Source organism: Capra hircus, chromosome 10 (assembly GCF_001704415.2).
Source record: "Capra hircus breed San Clemente chromosome 10, ASM170441v1, whole genome shotgun sequence".
NCBI classification, from domain to species: Eukaryota; Metazoa; Chordata; class Mammalia; order Artiodactyla; family Bovidae; genus Capra; species Capra hircus.
Window position 1 is genome coordinate 58,237,927 of NC_030817.1, and position 27,000 is coordinate 58,264,926.

Consider the following 27,000-nt stretch of genomic DNA (forward strand, 5'->3'; position numbering starts at 1 on the left):
GGACACATGTATACATATGTGTATATGAATTTATATGTGTCAACATATGTTGTACACATACTGCATATATGTGCATATGTGCATATGTTAATGATATATGTTAATTCATTTGCACATGTATATATATATATGAATTGATTTACAAAAATTCTGTGTGTGTGTGCGCACGTGCAAAGTGCTTACGCCAGTGCCTGGCACATGCCACGCTCCTTTCCTATCACACCCTCCCACACTCAGTGCTTAAATCAGACTGAGTCAGTTTTGGTCCTGCAGTACACCGTGACTTCTCCGTCTCTTTGTATTTGCTCCCCTCTTGGCCTGGAATAGCCTCATATCCTCCTGCCCTCATGACCCAGGTCAGGTCACCACTTTGGGGTGCCTTGGGTCACCCTCTCTCCATCTGGTGGTATGCAACTTCCCTCAGCCCATCACGACTCCATGTACTCTTTTCTTATCTGCTACCATCAATGACTGTGAGCTCCCTGAGGGCAGGGTTTGTGTTTCATTGCTTTGTATCCTGCATCGAGCACAGTGTCCTGGCTCCAGCAATGCTCTAGAAATATTTGCTGAACAAATGCAAACAATCAAAATGATTTATAGACAGGGCTTGTATATACATATGTACATGTGGGCCAATGACCCCTGTGGAGGGCCTGGGTGGTCCATAGGAGAGGAAGGAGGGCCATGGTATGAAGGGAGACGCTCCTCTATTTCTGAGGGTAAGGGTTGGGTGGAAGGGATAGTGCTGACAGAGTGTGTCCACCTTTCCGTGTCAGTGTCCAGTGGTGCTATTGGTAGCAGTCAAGAACCCACCTGCTAATGCAGGAGATATAAGAGATGTGGGTTCAATTCCTGGGTTGGGAACATCCCCTGGGGGAGGAAATGGCAACCGACTCCAGTATTGTTGGCTGAAAAATTCCATCGACAGAGGAACTTGGTGGGCTATGGTCCATAGGGTCGCAGAACTAGACACAGTTGAAGCAACTTAACACACACACACGTTGTGGGCACATTGTGCAGTTATGGCTGCACTGCTGTATATATTGCAGTGATTGTAGCTTTGCTACTAATTTGACTATGATCTTGGAAAACAACTTATCAAAAATTCAGTTCCCTCATCTATAAAGGAGACCCAATCAGCAGCCCTGGGCTGAAATTAGCTGCATTTCCTTCTACTTTGCTTCCCTAGTAGCTCAGCTAGTAAAGAATCCAACCACAATGCAGGAGAACCTGATTTGATTCCTGGGTGGGGAAGATCTGCTGGAGAAGGGATAGGCTACCCATTCCAGTATTCTTGGGCTTCCCTGGTGGCTCAGCTGGTAAAGAATCCGCCTGCAATGTGGGAGACCTGGGTTTGATCCCTGGGTTGGGAAGATCCCCTGGAGAAGGAAACGGCTACCCACTCCAGTATTCTGGTCTAGAGAATTCCATGGACTACACAGTCCATGGGGTCACAAAGAGTTGGACACGACTGAGTGACTTTCACTTCACTCCTACTGATAACTCACTGCTTTTGACTGTGTCTGTTCTGATTGTGCAAGGTCCATGCCTTTCTATTTGTTAATTTTTGCACATTCACCCGGACCCCTAACTACATAGTAAGTATAAATGTAAGGTCATTTCCTTTTTATGTTCATATTTATTAAGCATTAGTTATTTGCATACCACTCTCTGGTTTATCCTGTATTCACATTTTACCTATACTACTTTTTGGCTAAGTATTTTTTATATAAATTGACTTGCGTTTTGTTTATATCCACTTTAGCCTTATTCTAAAATACAATATTTTTTAAATCATGAATTTTTTAGGCAAGTGGTACTTTTTAAATACACATGAAAATATATACACATCTGTTACAGTATTCACCTGTCTGCCATCATTTTGGGTGCAGGTATGCACACTACTCTTTGATAGACCAGTGGTTCTCAAAGAGTGACCCCTGGACCAGCGACACCAACATCTCCTGGGGACTTGTTAGAAATGTACATTCTCTAGCCCCACCCTAGATGTAATGACTCCGAGTCTAGGAGAGTGAGGCCAGCAAGCTGCGTTTCAACAAGCCCTCCAGGTGACACTCTCAAGACTGGGAACAGCTGTTAGAGGCCTTTCTGGGCTCCCATGAGCTTCTACACAGAAGTCCATACTCAGACCCTTGAGGCCCAGCTCAGCCCCGCCTCCTCCAGGGCCATTCACTTGTCCTTGTTCAACCACCGACACTGGAACAACCACAAGAGCACACACCTGCCTTTCCTGCAGCTCACACGGCAGGATCCCCCAGAGGCAGCTTCTTTTGGTACAATTTCCTTCCCACTTCTATTGTTTCCCAACCTTTCAGCCACTACGTTGATTAAATTCAGAGGCAGAAATAGGTCAAACCCTCTGTTCCATACAAACGAATTACCTTCTCTGTCTTCCTCGTTCTGTCCTGTGAGGTGGGTGAGTCCTTGTTGCTCTCTCACCCCGCTTGATCCTCCATGTGGTCGACAGCTTTCTCCACTAGGCAGGGCACAAGGCCCCTAGTTGTCCACAGAAGCTTGAAGACACTTTCTTGTCCTTTGACCAGAGGCTCGGTCCCTGGAGAAAGAAGCACAGGACCTTGTAAGGATTTGGTTTTGCTCAGCCACGGATGCTACGGCAAAGCCACCACTGTCTCCTTCAGGGTTTTTCCCCTCTGTACCATGTGCCCTCACTCTCTCCTCTGCTGACTACAGCTATTTTGTAGCTTCAGCTGTTGAAGAAGCCTGAACCCACGTGTGCAAACCCACCTCCCAGAGAAGCTCTCATTCTGCATTTTCCAGGCTAGCCCCATCCTCTGCACCTCACAGCCAGCAATTGCAAAGCTGAATCGATCACCTCTGTGGAGAAGGAGAAAATCTTTTATCTCTAACCTTCTAAAGTCTCAGCAGGGGCCCTGCTGGCAAAGAGATGGATTAGTGAGAAAAACACAAGCAAGTTAATTCCCAGGTGTACCTGGGAAGGCAATGGCACCCCACTCCAGTACTCTTGCCTGGAAAATCCCATGGACAGAGGAGCCCGGTGGGCTGCCGTCTGTGGGGTCGCACAGTTGGACACGACTGAGTGACTTCACTTTCACTTTTCACTTTCATGCATTGGAGAAGGAAATGGCAACCCACTCCAGTGTTCTTGCCTAGAGAATCCCAGGGATGGGGGAGCCTGGTGGGCAGAGTCGTACATGACTGAAGCGACTTAGCAGCAGCAGTACCTGGTGTAGGCGGACATGCGAGAAACCCATGAAAAAAGAAAAAGTAACTCTTTAAGAGGTGGCTTAGAAATACCGTCTTCATATTCACTAAAAACAAAAAATGGGTGTGGGGAAGGCCAGTCATGGGGAGAACGGCCAGGAAAAGCACGGTTGTTTGTGATGCAGATTTAAATTGCTGCCTTCTCCTTGGATGAGTTTCTAGTGGTTTAGGGTCACCCTTCTCTTCCTGGTACAGAAAGGGAGACACCCTTGCAAATGGACAGTTCCTTTATAAGTTTACCTTACAAAAGGGTAACTTGTATTACTCTCAGAGCTTACCCGGAATCTGCTGCTTTTAAAAAATAACCAGCTCAAATACTCCTTATACCAAAGAGGCGCTATCCATAATGAACTTGTTCTCTTGCATTTCCATCTCAGCTAATGGAACCAAAGTCTCCTGCAGCATCCAGGCTAGAGAACCCTCTCTCTTCCTCACCTTCCACTCCTCCATCTGGGGTGCTCTCCAGGGTGTGGTGATCCTGCCTCTTCCTCTGGAATCTTCCTCTCACTTTCGTAGGGAAGGCCCTCACTCTGTTTTTGTTATTACAGCTTCCAAACTGGAGTACATTTCTAAATAGCAAGTAAAATCATTAGCACATTTAGCACTTCACTGCTAAAACTTTTTCAGGGGCTTCCTACCACCTAAAAGATCAAGTTCAACACCTTTGCAAATAAGGCCAGCCCCAGACTTCCTTTCCTGCCTGTTCCCAAAGCACACTGGATATGCTGGGAGCCTTCTGGCCTTCAGGCCTGGGACACCTTCCCACAGCCTGTTCCTTCCCATCACCCCTGGCATCCCAGGTCTCACACCAACCCTGTGCAGGCTCCCTGACATTTCCCTGCATCCAGCCAAGCCTAGGCTCTGTGCTCAGCACCTTCAGGATCTCTTCAGTGAGGGCAGGGCCTCTGCAGAGGAGAATGGGGTGGTCTCTCACTCACCCTGGCCCCCTCGGGGCCCAATGCATATACTCCTATCAAACTGGCACTCACACAGTCTATAGACATTAACCTTTTTTCTGACAGGTGCTGGGGGAGGAGAAACCCCCCCAGGGACATCCTGGGGTCCCTGGCTGGGTCTGAAACTTAAACTGAGAAAGACAGATTAACAGGAGGGGAGCATACAAATAAAAAAAAAATTTTTTTTACAGATATGTGGGATTCCTCACCAGAGAAGGAAGACTCAAACAAGTGACCAGAGTAGGAAACGTTTATATTTTTCTGACAATTAAACAGTAAATGTGTGAAGAATTAACAACACAAAGGAGTTTGGACTAAGGATGTTTCAAGGAGGCCCAGGTATCTTCTTTAACAAGGATAAGAGTTCCTTTAACAAGGTTTGTTTAGAGGTTCCTCTGGTGCCCTCTGTGGGCTGATAAGAGTCTATATCCAGTAAAAGGAGAATTTTATTTCCTGTCTTCAGGCAAACAAGGGAGAGCTTTTCCTGGGTTTGCAGCTTCTTAATTGCCTTCAGCTCAAAATAATTTTTTATGTCAGAGGCATATTTTGGAATGACATGGTCTGTTTTTTTTCATCAGCTCTAGCTCCCTTGTGGAGAAGGCAATGGCACTCCCCTCCAGTACTCTTGCCTGGCAAATCCCATGGACGGAGGAGCCTGGTAGGCTGCAGTCCGTGGGGTCACTGAGGGTCGGACACAACTGAGCGACTTCACTTTCACTTTCCACTTTTATGCATTGGAGAAGGAAATGGCAACCCATTCCAGAGTTCTTGCCTGGAGAATCCCAGGGACTGGGGAGCCTGGTGGGCTGCCGTCTATGGGGTCGCACAGAGTCGGACATGACTGAAGCGACTTAGCAGCAGCAGCAGCAGCTCCCTTGTACTTGCAGAGTGCCCACCTCCAAGCATAAGTTAGTAACAAAGTTTCCTTCACCCCCAAAGAAATGTGGAAACTCAGAGCAGCGCTGACATTTTGTCTGGAGTGACAAGGGCATTAGGCATGCCCACCTCCCACACACACTAGGCCTCTTAGAGGACACTCACCATCTTAAGACATGTGAATGAAAAATGTTGCTTGCCATGGGAGTAAAGAAAGGACGTTACAGCTATCAAGACCACTAAAGCTGTCCCCAAGAACAGGATACTGGCCCTAGATAGCTGAGGTGCATACCAAAGAAATGATTTAAGTGAGTCCAGACTCTCACATGTTCCCCTACAAAGAAAAGTGCTAAATTCATTAACTTGAGATATCTAAGTTTTGGTTTTTTTTTTTTTTTTTGGTAAATTAACAGTAATCTTTTGAGATTCCAACTACCTGGTCTTTGTTGCAAAAACTCTTGGTTTCTCCCTCACCTCTTTGAAGCAGTCCTTCAGAGTTGAGAGACTGAGTCCTGGGCTTACTACTGTTTTGCCTGCCAAATAAAACAGAATTCTCAACTCTTAAATTCTGCATTTTTTTTTTCAGTCAGCCTAGAACCCAAACTAGCAATCCCCCAACCTGTCTACATTAACAAGTCAGTTTCATTAGCATAACTTTACTAGTCCAGAGACTCTTACCTTGGAAAAGCAAGTAGCAAATCTTTTGTTTCATTGCAGAAATTTCTGGCAAGTCTCAAGTCATCAGCAGACAGTGTAAATTTACATTCCTAGACTTGGCCTTACATGGTTGTAGCCCACAATCTTAATCTGTTATACCACAATCCTCTCTCAGTCCTAATCAGGCCTGTCTGATCTGCCTTCAACCAGGCCTCAAAGTCTTAATAAAACAGACCTTGCCCTTCCCTTATCAAGACACTATCAGCCTTCCTTACTGGTAAATGGTAATGAACACAGCTTTGCCATAGTAACAGGTCTTTTGAAAGTCAGCATTTAACAGGCCTGTGTGTACTCCAGGCCTCTGAAGCCTAACTAGTGGTTTGTTAGTTTGCATTCAATGTGAGTTTTATTCTCTCACCAAGTTCTGTTTCTTCAGTTAATGCCTGTGTGCTGTGAAAAACTTGGCCAGGCATGGAGACAATCCCCCCAAATGCCTTTGTTTCTAGATGAAAATCGGCCTGTCGCTTCTTCCTGGCAGCAAAACCCACCTGCAGCTTGTGAATGTGACGATGAGGTGCCTTCTGAGAACTGACCAGCAGAGGGTGCTCTTGAGAAACAAGACGCCTTTGGAAGCGTCTTGTTAGGGACCGGAAAATTCCCACACAGGAGGCACCAGTTAATTTTAATTATTGTAATTAATGGTAAATGCAAGCGGAGCTTCCACAGGACATAAACCGGAACAGCTAAGGAATGAGAGAGGTGCCAAAGGCAGGAAACCCAGCAGGAGAACCTACCTAAAGTGGTGCTTAGATGAGAATTTGAAGCCTCCAATAGGGTTTTGCCTTCTTACCAACATCCCTGCAATAACAGAATTTCCTCCCAAGTAATTCTGAAACTTGCCATATTTAGGTCATGTCGTGTTGAACTCCTTCAAAACTACTTACTCTGGGTGCCTGGGGAATTATTCTCAACATTCAAACTGAAAGTGACTCTAAGCCAGAAGTTGGCAAACATTTTCTGGTAATAATAGGCATTTTCACTTCTGTAGGCCTTATAGTTTCTGTCACAATTTCTCAGATCTGCTATTGTAGCTCAAAAGCAGCTACAGAAAATATAAAATGAGTGGGCATGGTTGTATTTTAATGAAACCTAATTTATGGACCCCCAAATCTAATTTCATATAATTTTTATGGGTCACAAATATAATTTTTCTTGTTTTCCAACCATTTAAAAATGAAAAAATAATTTTTAGCTTCAGTTCAGTTCAGTTCAGTTCAGTCACTCAGTTGTGTCCGACTCTGTGACCCCATGAATCGCAGCACGTCAGGCTTCCCTGTCCATCACCAACACCCGGAGTTTACTCAAACTCACGTCCATCGATTCGGTGATGCCATCCAGCCATCTCATCCTCTGTTGTCCCCTTCTCTTCCTGCCCCCAATCCCTCCCAGCATCAGAGTCTTTTCCAATGAGTCAGCTCTTCGCATGAGGTGGCCAAACTACTGGAGTTTCAGCTTTAGCATCATTCCTTCCAAAGAACACCCAGGGCTGATCTCCTTTAGAGTGGACTGGTTGGTGTGAAATGGTACCTCATTGTGGTTTTGATTTGCATTTCTCTGATAATGAGTGGTGTTGAGCATCTTTTCATGTGTTGGTTAGCCATCTGTATGTCTTCTTTGGAGAAATGTCTGTTTAGTTCTTTGGCCCATTTTTTGATTGGGTTGTTTATTTTTCTGGAATTGAGCTGTAGGAGTTGCTTGCATATTTTTGAGATTAGTTGTTTGTCAGTTGCTTCATTTGCTATTATTTTCTCCCATTCTGAAGGCTGTCTTTTCACCTTGCTTATAGTTTGCTTTGTTGTGCAGAAGCTTTTAATTTTAATTAGATCCCATTTGTTTATTTTTGCTTTTATTCCCAGTATTCTGGGAGGTGGGTCATAGAGGATCCTGCTGTGACTTATGTTGGAGAGTGTTTTGCCTATGTTCTCCTCTAGGAGTTTTATAGTTTCTGGTCTTACATTTAGATTTTTAATCCATTTTGAGTTTATTTTTGTGTATGGAGTTAGAAAGTGTTCTAGTTTCATTCTTTTACAAGTGGTTGACCAGTTTTCCCAGCACCACTTGTTAAAGAGATTGTCTTTAGTCCACTGTATATTCTTGCCTCCTTTGTCGAAGATAAGGTGTCCATAGATGTGTGGATTTATCTCTGGGCTTTCTATTTTGTTCCATTTATCTATATTTCTACAAGCAATAAATGCTGGAGAGGGTGTGGAGAAAAGGGAACCCTCTTACACTGTTGGTGGGAATGAAAACTAGTACAGCCACTATGGAGAAGAGTGTGGAGATTCCTTAAAAAACTGGAAATAGAACTGCCTTATGACCCAGCAATCCCACTGCTGGGCATACACACCAAGGAAACCAGAATTGAAAGAGACACGTGTACCCCAATGTTCATCGCAGCACTGTTTATAATAGCCAGGACATGGAAGCAACCTTGATGTCCATCAGCAGATGAATGAATAAGAAAGCTGTGGTACATATACACAATGGAGTATTACTCAGCCATTAAAAAGAATGCATTTGAATCAGTTCTAATGAGGTGGATGAAACTGGAGCCGATTATACAGAGTGAAGTAAGCCAGAAAGAAAAACACCAATGCAGTATACTAACACATATATATGGAATTTAGAAAGATGGTAACAATAACCCCGTATGTGAGACAGCAAAAGAGACACAGATGTATAGAACAGTCTTTTGGACTCTGTGAGAGAGGGAGAGGGTGGGATGATTTGGGAGAATGGCATTGAAACATGTATAATATCATATAAGAAATGAATCGCCAGTCTAGGTTTGATGCAGAATACAGGATGCTTGGGGCTGGTGCACTGGGATGACCCAGAGAGATGGTATAGGGAGGGAGGTGGGAGGGGGGTTCAGGATGGGGAACACGTGTACACCCGTGGTGGATTCATGTTGGTGTATGGCAAAACCAATACAGTATTGTAAAGTAAAATAAAGTAAAAAAAAAAAAAAAAAGAATGGACTGGTTGGATTTCCTTGCAGTCCAAGGGACTCTCAGGAGTCTTCTCCAACACCACAGTTCAAAAGCATCAATTCTTCAGCGCTCAGCTTTCTTCACAGTCCAACTCTCACATCCATACATGACCACTGGAAAAACCATAGCCTTGACTAGACGGACCTTGGTTGGCAAAGTAATGTCTCTGCTTTTGAATATGCTATCTAGGTTGGTCATAACTTTTCTTCCAAGGAGTAAGCATCTTTTAATTTCATGGCTGCAGTCACCATCTGCAGTGATTTTGGAGCCCCCCAAAATAAAGTCTGACACTGTTTCCACTGTTTCCCCATCTATTTCCCATGAAGTGCCATGATGCCATGATCTTAGTTTTCTGAATGTTGAGCTTTTTCACTCTCCTCTTTCACTTTCATCAAGAGGCTTTTTAGTTCCTCTTCACTTTCTGCTGTAAGGGTGGTGTCATCTATAGCCATAAAAAACCCAGCCAGGTTTGTCCCACGTACTGTGGTTTGCCAACTCCTGCTTTAAACTATCTCTTGACTCAAACTTTGGACTCCATCTGTAATTTCTACATCTCTCTGAGAGAATATCTTTGTAAAATTTTTTCCCTGGGACCCATCTAGAAATATTCAGCCTCCAAGAAAGATGAAGGAAATAAACACCTCTTTGAGGTCCTACTATCTCTATTACTGAGCATAGAGATGTTGAAAATTCAGAGGTTATTGAAAACACATGATTCTCAAGGTTCAACAAAACTAACTGCTCTTTTCTGGTGTGAATATTGACTGCAAAGTGCAAGTTTTGCCAGAGAGGCTCTGCTGGATCAGCACTGAACTAGGGGAGAGAGCAAAAGTAGAGCCTGATACACCAAGGTTGAACCTAAACAGACCCTTAGAGATTGAGATCTTGGGTGTGTGTATGACAACTTCTTCAGCTTCTCTTTCTTCATCTGTAAAAGGAGAGATGCTATTACCTATCTGATGGGGCTTTAAGGAGAATGTCAAGAACCTGAAACACTGTAGGCACTAAAATAGATGACAGCTTTTATCACCCAGAAGATGGTGATGAACCCTAAGAAATACCTAAATATCTGTGTATGAGAGCTAGGGCACGATCCAGTTTTAGTGGTGGGTTATATGATGTCTTAGTCTATTCAAGCTACCCTACCATAGAATACAGCAGCCCATTTGAGCTGAATACCATAGACTGGATGAATTATAAACAACAGAAATTTGTTTCTCAGAGTTCTGGAGGTTGGAAGGTCCAAGATCAAAGTGCCAGCAGATTGGCTGTCTGGAGAGAGCCTGCTTCCTGAGTCTTAGACAGCTGTCTTTTCTCTTCATCTTCAGGGATGAAGGAAAGGGATGAGGGAGCTCTGGGGTTTTGTTTATAAACTAACCCTGTTCATGAGGGTTATACCCTCATGACTTAACCATCTCCCAAAGAGCTCACCTCCAAATACCAACACACTGGACCTTAGATTTTCAACATATGAATCTGAGGGGAACACAAACATCCAGTCTATAGCACATGGTAATAGAGATGGATTGAAAGAGCCTTTTGAGAGCAGTTGTTGTGTTAGTCAGACTCTGCAACCCCATGGACTGGAGAGCAGGGTACACACCAAATTCCACTTTTTTCTTACTCAGATTAGCTCAGTGGCTGGCATCTAAAGGGATCTCAACTGTAGGGGAAAAATTGTGCTTCATTGGAAAGCACACTCCTCTGGGTTTATCCCATTCTGGTTCCCAGAGGCTCTGTCCCTTTCTTTGCCTTTGAGATGTTTTAGGACTCTATGAGTTGTAGATAACTGATAGCAATGTGAAATAACTCTTAGACATGCAACTACAGTCTGTCTAGAGGAGGTTCAATGAAAGAGGCTAATTTTATATCCATTGCAAATCCACTTCACTATTCTGATCTGTCAATGTCTCTGACTTTTGCTTTTACCTACTATGACATTGCCTCGTTTCCTTATCAACAGTGAATTAAATGTTTGCCTTGTGTTTCTTTTACCCCTGCCTGACAGTCATGATTCTACCTTTTTTTAGGTAGAAAATTATCTCTTAACATGCTGTTTAATTGTAAAATTGAATTCAGGAATGTTTTCCTAGAAAACATTTGAACAGTATCCAAGGGAACAACCTAAAATTCTTTTGTCTCCCCCTTTTGAATCAAATCATCATCTCTCTTCTTATATTCTACTCACAACTCGGCTAGGAAATAGTGATATGATTTTAAATGATGTTTAAATTTTCCCACCTGCCAAATAAGGAGTTGGACTAGAAAACTGTTGATAAGGCAAGATTAAACTTTATGGTCTAAGGACTCTGTTTCACTTTTAAAAATTATTGACAACCTCCTTGAATTATGAAGGATTTGGTTTAGGTGGATTATATCTATTGCTATTTACCATATTAGAAGTTAAAACTGAAAATTTTTAACTTATACATCTATTAATTCATTGAAAATAACAACAATAAACTCATTACATGTTAACATACATAACTATGTTGTCCAAAATAAAAAACAAATACATAATGAGAAGAATGGCTTTTTTATTTTGTTCTACAATTTTGAAAATCTTTTTAATGATTGACTTAATATAAGACTGCTAAATTCTCATATGTGTGTTTGCCTTCAGTCTGTTGTGACAACGATATCTTTTTTTAAGTCGCTCAGTCATGTCCGACTCTTTGTGACCCCATGGACTGCACAGTCCATGGAATTCTCCAGGCCAGAATACTGGAATGGGTAGCCTATCCCTTCTCCAGCAAATCTTCCTAACCCAGGAATTAAACCAGGGTCTCCCGCATCGCAGGCAGATTCTTTACCAACTGAGTTATCATGGAAGCCCCATCAATATCATGGAGCCTCTCAAATATCCACCCTACATTCATGAATGAGAATAACTACTAATAACATCTTAGTATTATTATGAATGAGAGCAACACACACCCTGGTATTATTATAAAAATAATTTTGCAGACCCCCTGAAAGGCTCTCAGGAACCCCTATGAGTTCCTGGAACACTCTTTGAGAATTGCTGTTGTAAAATAAATGGAGATAACCTGCAGGAGGACGTGGTGATTTTTGGCAGTGGGATGTCACCTCTTTCTTAGGTGACAGTTTGCTTTTGCAAGCATTATAGAACAGTAAAATTTCCTCCCATGCATGCAGATGCCAGAGCAGCACTGACTGCTGATCTGTGCTGGGGTTCTGTGTTCCTAGTCTGAGTGGGATACTGCACATTCCTGGAGTAGGGACAGGAAATGGCGTGGGGGTTGGGGGGGAGGAGATAAGCACCATTCTCATCCTGTCCCAAAGACAGACTGGGTGAGACCTTGAAGCTACTACATTGCAAGAGCTCTTGGCTGGGCTTTTCGCCATTGAAATGCCTGGAAGCCTCCACTGCCACTCAGACCCTGCTTCTGACAATTGGAGGGTCACTGGGCTCTGAGATCACAGGGGAGCAGCTCCTGGAAGGGAAGGGATTTTCCCTCTCCTGAAAGAAAAGAAACACTCCAGAACTTCCCTGTTACAAACAGCCTTTTTGGTTCTCCTTGCAAAGGCTTCTCCATACTAGGAAATATTTTCTGAGCCAGGTGAATACTTCCTAGGTACCAATGACTACAGTGAAGAAAAGGCAAGTATTGTCAAGAAAGAATTCACTGATTTCTTCATTCCAGAGAAGATTCAGGGGATTGAAGTTTACAAACAATCTGCTTATTCTATAAATAGGAGCAGATTCAGAACTTCTTTTTTTTTTTAAATCACCTCTCTCTGATGCACTTGCATTCTAATGTGTATGATAGTAACTCAGAGTTAAGTTTCTAGAATTAAGACAGATTTAGGTTCATGGCCTCAATTTCCCACTTTCCCAGTGGGAACTCTGGGAAGTGTTAACTGGTCTAAATTTCAAATTCCTCACCTATAAAATGGGAATGAATTTGTCTGAGTTGCCCTAATGCAGAGTCTGAGTGCAGGTAACTCATTAGGACTGGTGGTGAGAGTGATCTCAGAAAGCAGAAATTAAGGAGGTAAGAAAATGAAACAGATAACGAGGAAAAAACCAATATGATGTATTATTAGATTGGTTACTAGCCTGGTCAACTGAGACTCAGGCCTGCCCAAGACCGTCTGAGAAATCCTACAAAATGTACCCCTAAATTAGCCTCTGAAAGGGGAGCACCTCATCCTTCACTGGTTGAGGGTTATCTCTGAGGGCAATTCACTCCCATCCCCACTCCAGGGAAGGAGGAGTCTCTACTGCAGCTGCAGCTGCAGTCAGAAGTGGGTCACCGGATATCACGTGAGGCAAGAAAGATGCCTGCTATGGGAGATCAATAATCTCCATGTCACAGAGTTATTGTGAGAATTAAATGCAGTTATGTCTACACGATGTTTAGCATCATGCTTGGTGCATAGTTAAGTGCTTAGTAAGTGTTCACTTTGCTGTTGCTGCTGCTGTTATTATTATCATTGTCATCATGGTTATCATCACTGTACTTCTTCTAATGAAAAAGACAGGGGTAAGTTTATGGCTTAGAGGACTCCAGGAATGATAGATCATCTATAGCCTGTCTCTTTCATATCATGATTTACCATGACCTATGGCCCATTATTATGAATTATGTGGTTTATTACAGTATTTTTAATTTCTCCCTTTGTGTGTGTGTTGTCGTCAAAATTTGGGCACAAAGAGAAGGCATATTCTGTCCATTGCATGGAGTGGAAGAAAGATTGCTAACAATTGCTCTGGAGCAGCATTTGCTAATAGAACTTCCTGAATGTAGGGAATGTCCTGTGTCTCTGCTGTCCAATAGACTGGTCACTGGCCGCACATGGCTGTTGGGGACTTGAAATATGGTTAATGTGCAGAGAAACTGAATATTTCATTTTACTCAATTCTAGTTAATTTAAATCTAAAAAGCCACATGGAAACAAGGACCCTGCATATCACAGGGAATTATACTCAGTATCTTATAATAGCTTACATTGGAAAAGAAACTGAAAAAGAACATATATATATATACACACATATATAGTTGAATCACTTTACAGTACACTAGAAACTAACACAACATGGTAAGTCAACTATACTTCAGTTTTTGAAAAGGGCCACAAGTCGACACAGTGGAGGGCAATTAAAGACTGTGTTCTCAGTAGAGAGCTGAATGGACCCTCCTTAGAAAGCTGAGCACAGAAGAATTGATGCTTTGGAACTGTGGTGTTGGAGAAGACTCTTGAGAGTCCCTTGGACTGCAAGGAGATCCAACCAGTCCATCCTAAAGGAGATCAGTGTTGAGTGTTCATTGGAAGGACTGATGTTGAAGCTGAAACTCCAATACTTTGGCCACCTGATGCGAAGAGCTGACTCATTTGAAAAGACCCTAATGCTGGGAAAGATTGAGGGCAGGAGGAAGAGGGGATGACAGAGGATGAGATGGTTGGGTGGCATCACCGACTTAATGGACATGAGTTTGGGTGGACTCCGGGAGTGGTGATGGACAGGGAGGCCTGGCGTGCTGGTCCATGGGCTTGCAAAGAGTCGGACACGACTGAGCGGCTGAACTGAGCTGAGAGCTTAAATTAAGGCAATGTAGTCAGCAGGATTTCCTCTGGCCCCGGGGCCCACAGGGGCCCCCAAATCTCACTTCCAGGTTGGAAAGCAGTGGTATCTTTTAGGCCAAGACGCTGCTAGCTAAAAAGGATGAAGTTGTGGGGTCATGGAGCCGGCACCAACTGGGGAAGAGAGGTCACACTGATTTTTGTGGGGGTGGTGGGGGAGCGCTTCCTTCTCAGCTGCCTCTGGGAAGCTCACAACAAGACTGACTTTTGTAGCTATGTCTCTGCCTCATCCCACTTCTCTGCAGACATCTGCCCTGTGCTCAATCCATCAGGCATCACTGCTGAGTACTGCCTGTGTCCCCAGCTGCTGAGCTAGGTGCTGAGGATTAAAGAGAGACCTGCCCAGCTGGCATTCTCTGCTCCCTAGAAAATGACAGTTCACCCAGAGAGACAAGATTCTCATATAATAAGCCATTAACTCCAACATCACCTTCTATGGCTGGTGATCCACCTCTGCCCTTCTCCCCTCTGCTTTCTGTGTCTGAGAACTTCTCACCATGACTGATAATTACTGTTTACTTGTTTACTTTGTCCACTAAAGCACAAGTTCCGCAAAGGCAGGGCCTGTGGGGTCTGCCTTAGCACAATGCCTCAAACTCAAATACTGGTCTGTTCAGTGATGAGAACAAGGACAACAGGAGTTGAGCAAGGAAGGAGGTAAGCATTCCCTGAAGTCGTTCACAGGCAGCATCAAATTCAGACTGGGCTTGAAACTGAAAGAGATTTGTTTACTGGAAGAGCTGAGTCATGGCATTCCTGAGGGGGTAACATCATAAGCAAAGGCATGGAGCTAGGGTTGAAGATGCTGTATTTATAGGATACAGGATGAACCAGAGCAGAGTTTAGAAAACAAAGTAGGAATAGCCGGATGACCTTGACTCCCCAGGGCCTTACCAGTCAGGCAGTTGTGTGTGGACTGGAGAGGCTGATAAAGAGCTCCATGAGCCAGATTGCTCTGGGTGGCTGCATGTGGGGAGGCCTAAGTTACATCAGTGAATCTGGCAAGATGTGATTGGTACCAGTTATTTTTGCCTTTAACCTTCAATCTCTGATTCTCTAGCACAAGTGCTTCAATTTTCTGGGACCCACTGTCCTGCCTATGTGCTCAGGTTCACAGATGGCTGGGCACGTGAACCAGATCCAGCCAATAAAAATCTTAGGAAGTTTCGGGGATACAGCCAGGAACTTTTGCTGGTACTGCTGTGATCTTTCTTCTGTGATTACTAAATGGGTGAGATGTGAGTCTGGAGCTGCAGAAACTATTCTGAATCTGCAGAGGAAGAGTCTGTCTGAGCGTTAAACCAGCACAGAGCAAAGCAGAGACCAGGGAATGAGACAGACATCTGATGGTATCATCTGAGCACCTGGATTCAGCTGAGCCTGAAGTGGGTCTGTTTCTGAGCTCTCCAGTGATTAGCCAGTTTCAGCTAGATTTCTGCCACTTGTAACCAGAGGAGGGTCCTGATTAATGAATGCTCAGGGGTAAGTAGGATGGCTTAGAGTGGGAGGAGATGAGAGTCAGAGTGGCTATACCAGTGGATGGACATGAGGCATTGAGGGTCTAAACCATGGCACCCTGGGGTAGAGAGAAAAGGCAGCGAGTCAAGAGCAGGAACCATCTAGACTTTTCCTCTCTTTGAAAGTTGTGGAAGCAGGGTCCAGTGATTACCACCTCTTCCTTCATGATGCCCTTAACCTGCTCTTTTTCATTTGGCTTAGACAACTGTGCAAGGCAAATGAATCAAGTACGCTGCCCCCATTTCTTAGCATGGAGAGGTTAAAGGACTCGGCCAAGATCACACGGAACTCTGGGGCCCCGTTCCTGTTTTCCAGCTCACCGTGGATGGGCTCTTGCTTGCCTACAGTATGAACCAAGGTCACTGGGCACCATCTTTCCATCACCTTGATGAAGAAGGACACCCTGCCTCCAGGCTTCTTTTATCATGGACATGGAGAAACATAGGGATTGTTACTGAGGAAAGGCCTGGGAGCCCGTGACCCCCTTCATTAAAAATAAATTCTGCCTGAATCTCCTGATTCTAAATAGAAGAGAATGTAGATTTGGGGCAGAACCGAAGGGGAAGGGATTTCCCTTGGCAAATTATTTGCAATTTGTGGATTGGAGCTGACCCAGCTCCAATTCCCACGTCACTGTGAGCACTATCTAAAATGTGAGCAGCTTATTAAAGAACCAGAGCTGGAGGCGATCCTCCCCAGGGGCTCAGTGGAACAGGAGCAGAGTTAAAACCCACCAGCTTCCTCCTCCCAGTGTCTCACATCCAGGAACGGCCGAAATTCTCAGCCACGGTTCACTCTAGGGCGACCACTTCCTGCAGCTGTGGGAACAAGGGCCGGCATGTTGACAGTGAGTGTGTGCCTTTCGTGAGGCATGATGAAAAGCCAGCTGTCGTAAGTACTTAAATCAGTGGTCCTCAGACTGTAGCATGCAACCGTGCATGGTCTTAAGTGCCATCGCTAGTAATTCTGAACTAGCCATAGGCTTTCCAAGTGATTCTGAAGCAGGGGATCCAGAGACCACAGTCTGAGAAACAATGATGAAGTAAATAAATGCACAAACTCCAAGTGGCCCCTTCATCAGAGGTTCAAAGATGCTTTTGTTGCAGGCACACTTCCTGAGGTCCAGAGTCTCTTTCTCCAGGCAAGAATACTGGAGTGGGTTGCCATTCCCTATTCCAGGGGATCTTCCTGACCCAGGGATTGAACCCGCGTCTCCTGAACTGCAGGCAGATTCTTTACCCTCTGAGCCACCAGGGAAGCCCCTGCTTCTTACTAACAGGGTCTATGACTCACTAGCATAATCTGGGGGACATACAGAAGGGTTTCTTGATTGAGAATATCTCCAAGGAGCCATGAGTCTAGAGTCCTAAGCATTTATCTTCTCTACTGCTTCTTTTAAACCACGAGCAGCTTACAGAGAACAGCACGTTCTCTGTTCAATTTTTTTTCTTTTTGGAAAGAAAAAATCCCCGTGTGACACACCCATAGGATGTCCAAGTGTGAATGCAGCTCATCTGTCTTCATAGTCCAGCCTGCCAGTCTGGACGCTTCCCTGTATCCTTTCTCTGTCCCCAGGCACTATCCCCTGGGAGAAAGGCTTTTCAAGAGCCTCATGTGAGTTTTTGCCTCCTTGGGTGCCTTTATTAACAAAACCCTAAAGAAAATCCATGGATTTCTATTTCCTCATCCATCTTGTTATGTGTTGTCATCCTTCCCAAATTAACCATAGAATCGTTGTGTGAGGTGGTCCACAGGCTTTCACAATAAAATCAACTGCATATGGAAATGAATCTGAAAATTCCATTTATTAAAACAAATACATTGTCTATGGGGGATGAAAGTGTACACATCACATTCAGGTTTTTCTGCTTTAACATTTCTGCATTTCTCTCTTTGAAAGATATACTCCATAGATCTTATATAGGAAAAATGTGAACAGTTCTAGGGCTGGGAAAACATTAATGTATATGTATAATAATTCACCATTGCCAGGAGCAGCTAGAAGCAAATATTTATAAAAAAAAAAAGTACAAAAAATCCCATAAGACAGCCTGCTTGATTTCTCAAAATTCTTTTTGTGATTATAAGTATACAGAGAAATGGTTTAAAATTTTTCCTTGGTAAGCAATCTCTTTCAAATATTATGAGCAAAGTTAGCCTCAGTTCAAAGTACTTATTCACAAGCTCTGACTTAAATAGCACTTGGTTTAAAATTGAAAGAAAAAAAGAAGAAAGATTTAATACTGAGGATGATACAAGATTGGTTTTTTCCTTAATAGAGTTTGCATTCTAAGTAGAGGGCTATTATTAATGGTTAATGAATTTCATGGCAGATTTTCATTACTACCCAATATATTATATACATAAATTAGGGCCTTGACTAATTAAGCTAAGCTTTCCTATTAGTCACCCCTTAAGATAAAATTATGCTGGTGAAAATGATTGTTAAATTTCTAAAAGAATTAAAATTCATTAGAGGCATAAGTAATCAAAAGATTATTTCCTCCTTAACAAGTAAAAATACCAGTAAGTTAAAACTCATACAAAAACTCTGGGATTATAATGCCCTTTTGTAGGACATGAAATTATGAATGAGCCAAACAGTTTTCTTAAACCTAATTTCAGAATACCCGTGTATTTTCTGCCCTCTTTCTTCAATAAACAAGATCATGTGCAGTTTGACACTTCCTTAACTTTTAATTAACAGAGCTGTATTCCTATGAGTTTTAATTCCATTTTAACTGCTCCAAAGATCTAGCTTTACATGAAAATATAGAGACTCCTTCTGAGAAAAATAAATGGTGTGGATTATAAAAAGTATCAGGGTATTACAATGATGCTTTAATCACCACCAAAGAGTGCTTTATTCACACTTGTTTTCATGTGAACACATATTCAATTCATATTTTGGCTTATTTCTAAAATATGGTTGGGTTTTTGTTGATTCCACAATATTAGTAAGCCAATGGTACAATACTGTAGTTTAATATTCTGCCAGAGTTTTTCCCCCACCTAATCTTCATCAGAGTCCCACTGACTGTAACAAAATCCAAAAGTTTGAACAGAAGTATTTGGTTACAGGAGTGCATTCATGAATTTCACAATGTCTTAATATTCTCCCTGCCCCCCCCCCACATGAGTTTTAATTGAATTTATTTATTGTTTTACCCTCATCCCCATACAGGAAGCTAAGCAAAGTGTTTATCAAGTTTCTTTCAAAATCTGTCCCTGGGTGGATTTTTATTTTCTTTTTTTCCTTCCTTGCTCTCCTTTTTTTTTTTTTTAATGGGAGGAAGAGAATGGAAAGAGAATAAAATTAATTCAGAAATTATCTTTTGGAATTTCAAAATTAAAAAAGAGTTGTAAGCGAGCCCTCATCTGCCTAGAAACAACACTGAAAAAAGCAAGAAAGACTTCCAAGTTTCCCATTACTGGTGGACGGGAGCCACAAAGAAAAAAATCACTTAACAACACATCTCTTGGGAAGAGAAAGCTAGAGGGGGCAAGGAAGTTGTAAACAAAGGCAGAGAGACTCTAACCAACAAAGCGGAGAACAAACACAAAGAAAAGACTCTATTGAGAATTTAGGTGAAAAACAAAGGCTATCTCAGTGGAAAAAAGAGCCAGAACTGTTTCTGGTGGAGCTGCTTGGGGTGGCATCTGACCCTTCCTCGCTGGCATGTGAACAGCTGGATTCTGAGAGTGGATTTGATTTGGAGTCAAGGGTTATTCCTCTTGATACTTGAACAAGTGAGGGCCATATTTTTTCTTGTTAAGAAGAGCACAGAAAGCCTTCTTCACTCTAGAATTTTGGTGACTCAGGGAAAAAGGGAATTTGCTCTGACTCTGTGACGACAGCACTTCCCAACTCAAGGTGAATCCTTGCTTCTGTTGCTTGTTGGTAGGTGTGCTGCCCTGGATCCTGGATCAAATCAAAATGCTTTGGATTCTGGAAAATACGTTGAAGAAGCACTGACGCCTCTGTTAACTAGGAGGTATTTTAGGCATGGCTAAGGCTCTGAAGTCATCTCAGTTTTCAAGATACTGAGTCTTGTCCTCCCTAGCTTTATTTCTCTTTTATTCTTTTTCCGAACTTCATAGTAAAACAACAAAACTTCTGAATGGATGTAACATGGGGACATTTTCATGCAGTATTACTCAAAAACTGTCACAAATATATGAAAGCACCAGTCACAACACATGATTTACTTTTACTCGCAGAATCAAAGCTATCATGTACAAATGTTAGGAATAGTGATCAGAGAACACAGATAACCGGCATTTGTTGTTGTTATTACCATGAGGATAAGCCACGGGGAAACCTCTCTAAACCCTTTGGGTGCTCATCCTTCGAGTTCAGTCTTACAGACAAATCCAGCCTATATTTTCACTACTCTAATGGAGAGGGGTGGAGGGAAGGGTGGGGGAAAAGGGAAAAAGAAAAGAAACAAAGACGAAACATCAACGCCATTGAACCGAACCACAGCTACAGTGGGCGACTCAGCTTGTCAAAGGGTACTCTAAAGGCAATATTCATTCCAAGAAGGTCATACATATCTGAGTTCAGTACAGCTGTCTGTTTTAATTTTTATTTTTTTAAATATGAAGCAGAAACATAAGGTTTGGGGAGGGATAGCAGGAAAGAAATGACATCAATTTTATCTTTACATATTCCCCTCCTCTAGGCAGTTCTCCAGACATCAGATCTTTTAACTTGGGGTGTGGATCAGCTTTCATACTCATAAAGGGGACCAGTTCTTTAAACATGCATAAGCCTGGAGACTCCAGGATGGTTCTCCTCCCTCTCTTTAAATGCTGTGGACTAGAAAGGCGCCCACTTTGCTAAAAACTCTACATCAGTGTCCCTGGAGCCCCGAGGCTCCTCAGGTTCCTCCTGAAGACTTAAAGGATAGCACAGAAAAACTTCTTCTCCCTAAATGGGTTTTCTGAAGCCGGAACAGGTGTCAGGAGAGGATCTTCCTTGGCATGCGCTTCACAGTAGGCCATCAAATCTGCAGCTGCCTTGGACACCTGGAAAAGATGACAAAAACAACCAAAACTTTAGCTAAGGCGTCGATGAAGGCACTGATGCAGGCTCAGTGAGTCAAGGCTCAGACTTGGGTGTCCATGCTGCCTGGGTTCAAGTCAAGCAAAATACTCATCCTCAAAGGCTACTGTTTCCTCATCTGTGAAGAAGGGAGTTGATGATCTTGACCTCATAGGGTTGCTACAAGCAGGTCCGGGGTTAGGGAGAGGTGAGTGAGTCACTGAAGGAGGCATTCATGGTCAGGGTCAAGCAACCATCAACCTTGTGTTTGTCAGGCATCTCCTTAAATTCTGTGTCCCGGGCAGGTTGCTTCCTTCCCTCATCCCAGTCCCAGCCCTGGCTGCAAGGGCTTATGAGGTGAACCACATATATCACTTAGTGCCTACAACACTATAAGCTTTTCACACAGGCTATCCATTATTATCACTCTGTAGTTGTGTCTCTCTGCTTCAGAAATTGAGCTAGGGATGCTTAAAGCCATGTTGATTTGTTTTTAACAAATACAAGAGGAGGTATTATATATGTACTCATGTAACTTTATATATATGATAATATTATATGTAATTTATTACACATATTTTATGTGTTACTTCAACCAAGCATCACACGCTTTAAGGAATTCCCCTGGGAGGCTGGTCAGTGATCTCAGTGATGCTGTCATTTCTCATAACATTTCTGTAGCTCCTTGTTGAATGTCTTCTGGAGTACCTTTCTTTGATGAGCTTTGACAGTGGCAAATTTTCACTACTGAAGGGGAATTGAATATGAGGAAATAAATTACAAGTCATTTGTAACTGCATCTTGGGCCTACGTGGATGATGATCTACCCAGAGAATGCCATCTGGGGTCAAAACCATAAAGTCAAGAGTCAGTCTCTTACAAGATGTAATACACTTATTCTAGAAATCAACACAAACATTTCCCCACATCAGTGTACTACTACAACAGCAACTCAGAGTGCCTACTGGAAGACAGTCCTCTCTAAGAGTGGGGAGACAGGATTATTTCTGAAAAGATCCATTGCCCCTCCTACATGTGGGTTATACATACCCAACAAAGGCATCAGACTTGCTCAATGAGACATAAGCAGAAGTGATATGAGTCACTTTGGGGCAGAGACTTTAAAGAACTAATGCATAGTTTGCTATCAAAGTCTTAAACACAACTGATTTTTGTATGTTGATTTTTTCATTCTGCTACTGAGTTCATTTATTAGTTCTAACAGGTTTTTTCTTTTTTCTTTTTTGAGGGGGTGACATTATTAGGATTTCTCTATATAAGATCATCATCTGCAAACAGAGACAATTTTACTTTTTTGGTTTTGGTTTCAATACCTTTTATTTATTTTTTCCTTCCTGGTTATTCTGGCTAGGAACTCCAGTACTAGGCTAAATACAGTCATGAGAGTGGGTAACCTTGTCTTGCTTCTGATCTTACAAGAAAAACTTTTAATCTTTTACCATTGAGTATGATGTCAATTGTGGGCTTGATATATATGGACTTTATTATGTTGAGGTGCATTCCTTCTGTATTCAATTTATTGATAGTTATTAACAGGAAAGGATGTTGTATTTTGTTAAATTTTCTCTAATGAGATGCTCATGTGACTTTTATTTTTCATTCTATTAATGTGATGTAGCACATAATGCGCTGTTGAGTTTGGTTTGCTAATATTTTTGTTGAGAATTTTAACATTCATATTCATCAGAGATATAAGCTTACAGTTTTCTTATAGTGTCCTTACGTGGCTTTTGTATCAGGATAATGCTGACCTTGTAAAATTAATTTGGAAGTATTCTCTCCTCTTCAGTTTTTTCGAAGAGTTTTAGAAGAATTGGCATTAATTTTTTAAATGTTTGGTAGAATTCACCAGGAAAGTCGTCTAGTCTTGAGATTTTCTTTGGTGAGAATTTTCAATTACTGATTCAATCTCCTTACTGGTAATTGGTCTGTTCAGATTTTCTATTTCTTTTTCAATGATTCAGTCTTGGTAAGTTACATGTTTCTAGAAACTTATCCATGTCTTTTAGATTATCCAATTTGTTGCATTTAATGATTCATAGTAGAATCTTATGATCCTTTGTATTTCTGTGATATCAGTTATAATGTCTCTTCTTTCATTTCCAGTTTTACTTGTTTGAGTTTTCTTTTTTTTTTTTTTCCTTAGTCTAGCCAAAGGTTTGTGAATTTTGTTAAATTTTCCAAAAAATAGCTCTTAGCTTTGCTGACTTTTGTCCTTCTGGTCTTTATTTCATTTATTTCTGCTTTGATCTTTGTTTTTGCTTCCTTTCACGAACTTTGTGCTTAAAATTGGTTAGTAGTTACTTGAGGTATAATGTTAGGTTGTTTGACACCTTTAAAAATTTATCACTATAAACTTCCCTCTTAGAACTGGTTTTTGCTGCATCCCATATGTTTTCATATGTTGTGTTTTCTTCTTTTTTTTTTTTAATTTGTTTCAGGGTACCTTTTAACTTTCCTTTTTATTTCTTCTTTGATCCACTGGCTGGTTGTTTACAAGTGTGTTTTTAAATTTCTGCATATTGGTGAACTTTCCAGCTTTGTTCCTGTTACTGATTTTTAGTTTCATACAGTTGTGATTGGAAAAGATTCTTGGTATGATTTCAGCCTCCTTAAATTTGCCAAGACTTGTTTTATGATCTGTCATTTGACCTATCCAAGAGAATGTTCTGTGTGCACTTAAGAAGAATGTATATTCTGAAGCTGTTGGATGCAATGTCCTATATATGTTTTAGGCTCACTTGGTCTAAAGTAGAGTTCAACATTTCCTTATTGATTTTCTGTCTGGATGATCTTCCCATCGTTGAAAGTAAGGTAGTAAAGTTTCCAACTACGATTGTATTATCTGTTTCTCTGTTTAGTTATGTTAATATGTGCTTAATGTATTTAGGCACTCTGATTTTGGATGCATATATATTTATAATTGTTGTATCCTTTTAGTAAATTGACCTATACGTCATTATATAATAAACTTCTTTGTCTTTGTTAGAAGTTTTGGCTTAAATCCTCACTGTTTAATAGGCATTACATTGATTATTAAAGTATTTTTATTGTGTTTCTATTTTGTTACAGACATTAAGTTTTCTCTACTGATCTGTTATCCTCCTTTTATAGATTAAAAATATAGGCTTAACACATTGCAGGAGTGGTTCAGTGTCATATAGCAAAGTATGCTGCAGAAAAAGAATTTGAACATTAATGTATAGCCGTTAAGCCACAGCCATCTATATACAAACAACTCAAACAGCCTTCTACATACAAACTACTCAAATGCAGGGCTAGTTCCAAAGGTCAATTGAAATTCTTTGTGCATCTTTTTGAAATGCTATTATGACAGAATGAAAGGAAACAGCCTGTTCTTGTCTTAGCTCCTCTAAATGAAAGCAAAGAACAGACTTTTAGAATCTCAATTACTTTTTTATTGTTTTGGTTTTTTAATTGTTTGAGTCATAGTCATTATTATGCAAGCAGCAGAGACTAGACAATAGTAATGTCTAAAACTTCCTTGTTAACAAGAGATACAGCAGTGTCCCTACTCATTTGCAATGCTCACATACAAATGTGCAGCAGGAATTTTCAGTCTTTTTATGGTACAGAAAGCACTATACGGGGCAAAACTTAACATATTATTGACAGAGGAATTTTTGCAGAAGCTAATGCCTGTGGCTGGTGATTTGTTATGTAAGGGAATACTGAAACATCTCTGGTCTATAACATTTGGACAACAAGAGAGGAATTAATATGTCTCTGGTTAATAATGTGTTAACAGCTTAGAGTTGCTCAGATATTGTATTTGGAAACTTGATTCTGAACAATTTCACTCTGAAAATATATTATGTGTTCTATCATGTTTCCTCAACTAGACTGCAATCTCCTGTGGCTGACAGTCCAATACAATGTCAGAATCCTAGCAGTAATTAGAACAATGGCTAATATTTATCTGCCCTTGATACATGTTACTTTACACACAGTATTTATTTAATCCTTAAAATAACACTACAGGTCACAAGCTATTATGATTATCCTCATTTTTAATATGTGAAGCTGAGGTTTCATTAGGTAAGTGTTCGCCCTAGTTTACAGCTCGTGAGTACCAGAGTCTTGAGTCTTAGTGTTCTTGACTTGATTTTTAGGAATGCTCTTTCTTTCTAATCCTTAATATTATCCTTTATCCTTTACCTTTCAATGAGTTACAGCAGCTAGCCTGCCTGGCAAATCTTCTGGCTTTCTAACCATCCCTGCTAACATTTCTCATGAGATTCTTTCACATTTCACATTCTTAGGCCTAGCTCTTCCATGAAGATTTCCTCAATAACTTTAGGTAACCTCTCTCTTTTCTGTTCTGTTGATTGTTCCTACTAAATTATCTTAAATTTTAGAGATGATCAAGACGCAGAGTAGGTGGACCTGGAACTTATCTCCCACCACAGACACATCAAAAATACATCTACATGTGGCACTGAAAACTAACTGAAAACTAGCAAAGTCTCCTATACAACCAAGGCTGAAAGAAAGATCTACACAGGATTGGGTAGGAAGGGAAGAGAAACAGTCAGGTCAGGACCTGTGGCTCAGGCAGGGGACTCAGAAGAAAAGGGAGATTACAGGGGTAGAGATCCTCCCTGGGCAATAAATGGTTCAAGCTACATATTACAGGCGCGAGTCCTGAGGTCTGGCCCAGCGAAGACCAGCTCCCTTGACTGACTGGATGACTGGGAGGACTAACATGAGGGCTGTGGGAAGCCCAGACTCTGTCTACTTGGGAGGAATGCACGTATGCACTCACTTTCTCCTGAAGCAGAGTGGATAGGGCTGATTGAAATTGCACTGGTGGCTGGTTGGTTTCCCATGACTGCCCCAGAGCACCCCAGCTTGAGCTGAGTGAATGTTCCCACCCTGCTTAATTCATGTCATAACTCTACGCTGGAGTGAGGACTGCATGACGTAGAGAACTCTGCTCTAAGACGCAGAGGGGGTTCTGACCAGAAGCGCTGTGTGAGCAGGGCGGGGGCAGCCATTACTGGCACTCTCAGAGGCAGTGCATCAGAAGCAGCCTTGAACTGAGGCTGTACCACAGCAGCTTGTACCCTGACAGACGTTGAGAGCCCAAATGGGCCCCTCTTGCTCCAGCACTGCTCCCAAGGGTGCTGGTGCTGGGATAGGGGAGAGTTCACACTTCAAGGGAATAGAACCCGCTTGGACCCAACCCTTAGAGCGTCTGCTCCAGCAACTTGGGACCTGCCTGCACCCCCATTAGGGCAGTAACAGCCACTGAGCAGGCAGGAAGCCCTGGCCTCCCTCTCACCCTGGTCTTATCCCTTTCACCTCCAACCCTACCCTCCTACCAAGGTGACAGCTGCCAGCACACCCTGAGGAAAGATGAGACTTTTCTTCGTGCCAAATCCAGCTCTCCTACCAAAGCCACTGAGTACATGCACACTGTACAGGGATGCTCCCATAAAAACATCTCAGCTTTGTCCCCTTATTGTCACCTCTTCTGCAAATGCCTTAGTCCAAGCCTCCATCTTCTTTTCCACAATTACTGAAATAACCTCTTAACTAAAAATTTCCAAGGGATCTTTTATAGACTGAATGTTTGTGTCTCCTCCCCACCCCCCTAGTTCATGTTGAAATCTAATTCCCAATGTGATGGTGTTTGGAGGTGGGGCCTTTGGTGGGTGATTAGGTCATGAGGGGCTTCCCTGGTAGCTCAGCTGGTAAAGAATCCACCTGCAATGCAGGAGACCCTGGTTCACTTTCAATTCCCTGAGTTGGGAAGATCCCCTGGAGAAGGGATAGGCTACCCATTTCAATACTCTGGCCTGGAGAATTCCATGGACAGAGGAACCTGGCAGGCTACAGTCCATGGGGTTACAAAGAGTCGGACACAACTGAATGACTTTCATTTCCATTTTTAGGTCATGAGAGTAGAGCCCTCATGAATGGAATTAGTGCTCTTATAAAAAGAGACCCCAGAGAACTCCCTTGCCCCTTTACC

The 27,000-nt window shown here is 42.2% G+C and overlaps 1 protein-coding gene across 3 annotated transcripts in view; it reads right to left on the minus strand.

Moving 5' to 3' along the window:
• The window catches only part of GNG2 (G protein subunit gamma 2), a 131,928-nt gene continuing 122,642 nt past the window's right edge, over positions 17,715–27,000 (minus strand). For all 3 annotated transcript variants that reach the window (XM_005685654.3, XM_005685652.3, XM_005685653.3), the window contains one exon: positions 17,715–20,965. In XM_005685654.3, the coding sequence (XP_005685711.1) occupies positions 20,837–20,965 (129 nt within the window). In that variant the 3' untranslated portion in view covers positions 17,715–20,836. The remainder of the gene's footprint in view (positions 20,966–27,000) is intronic.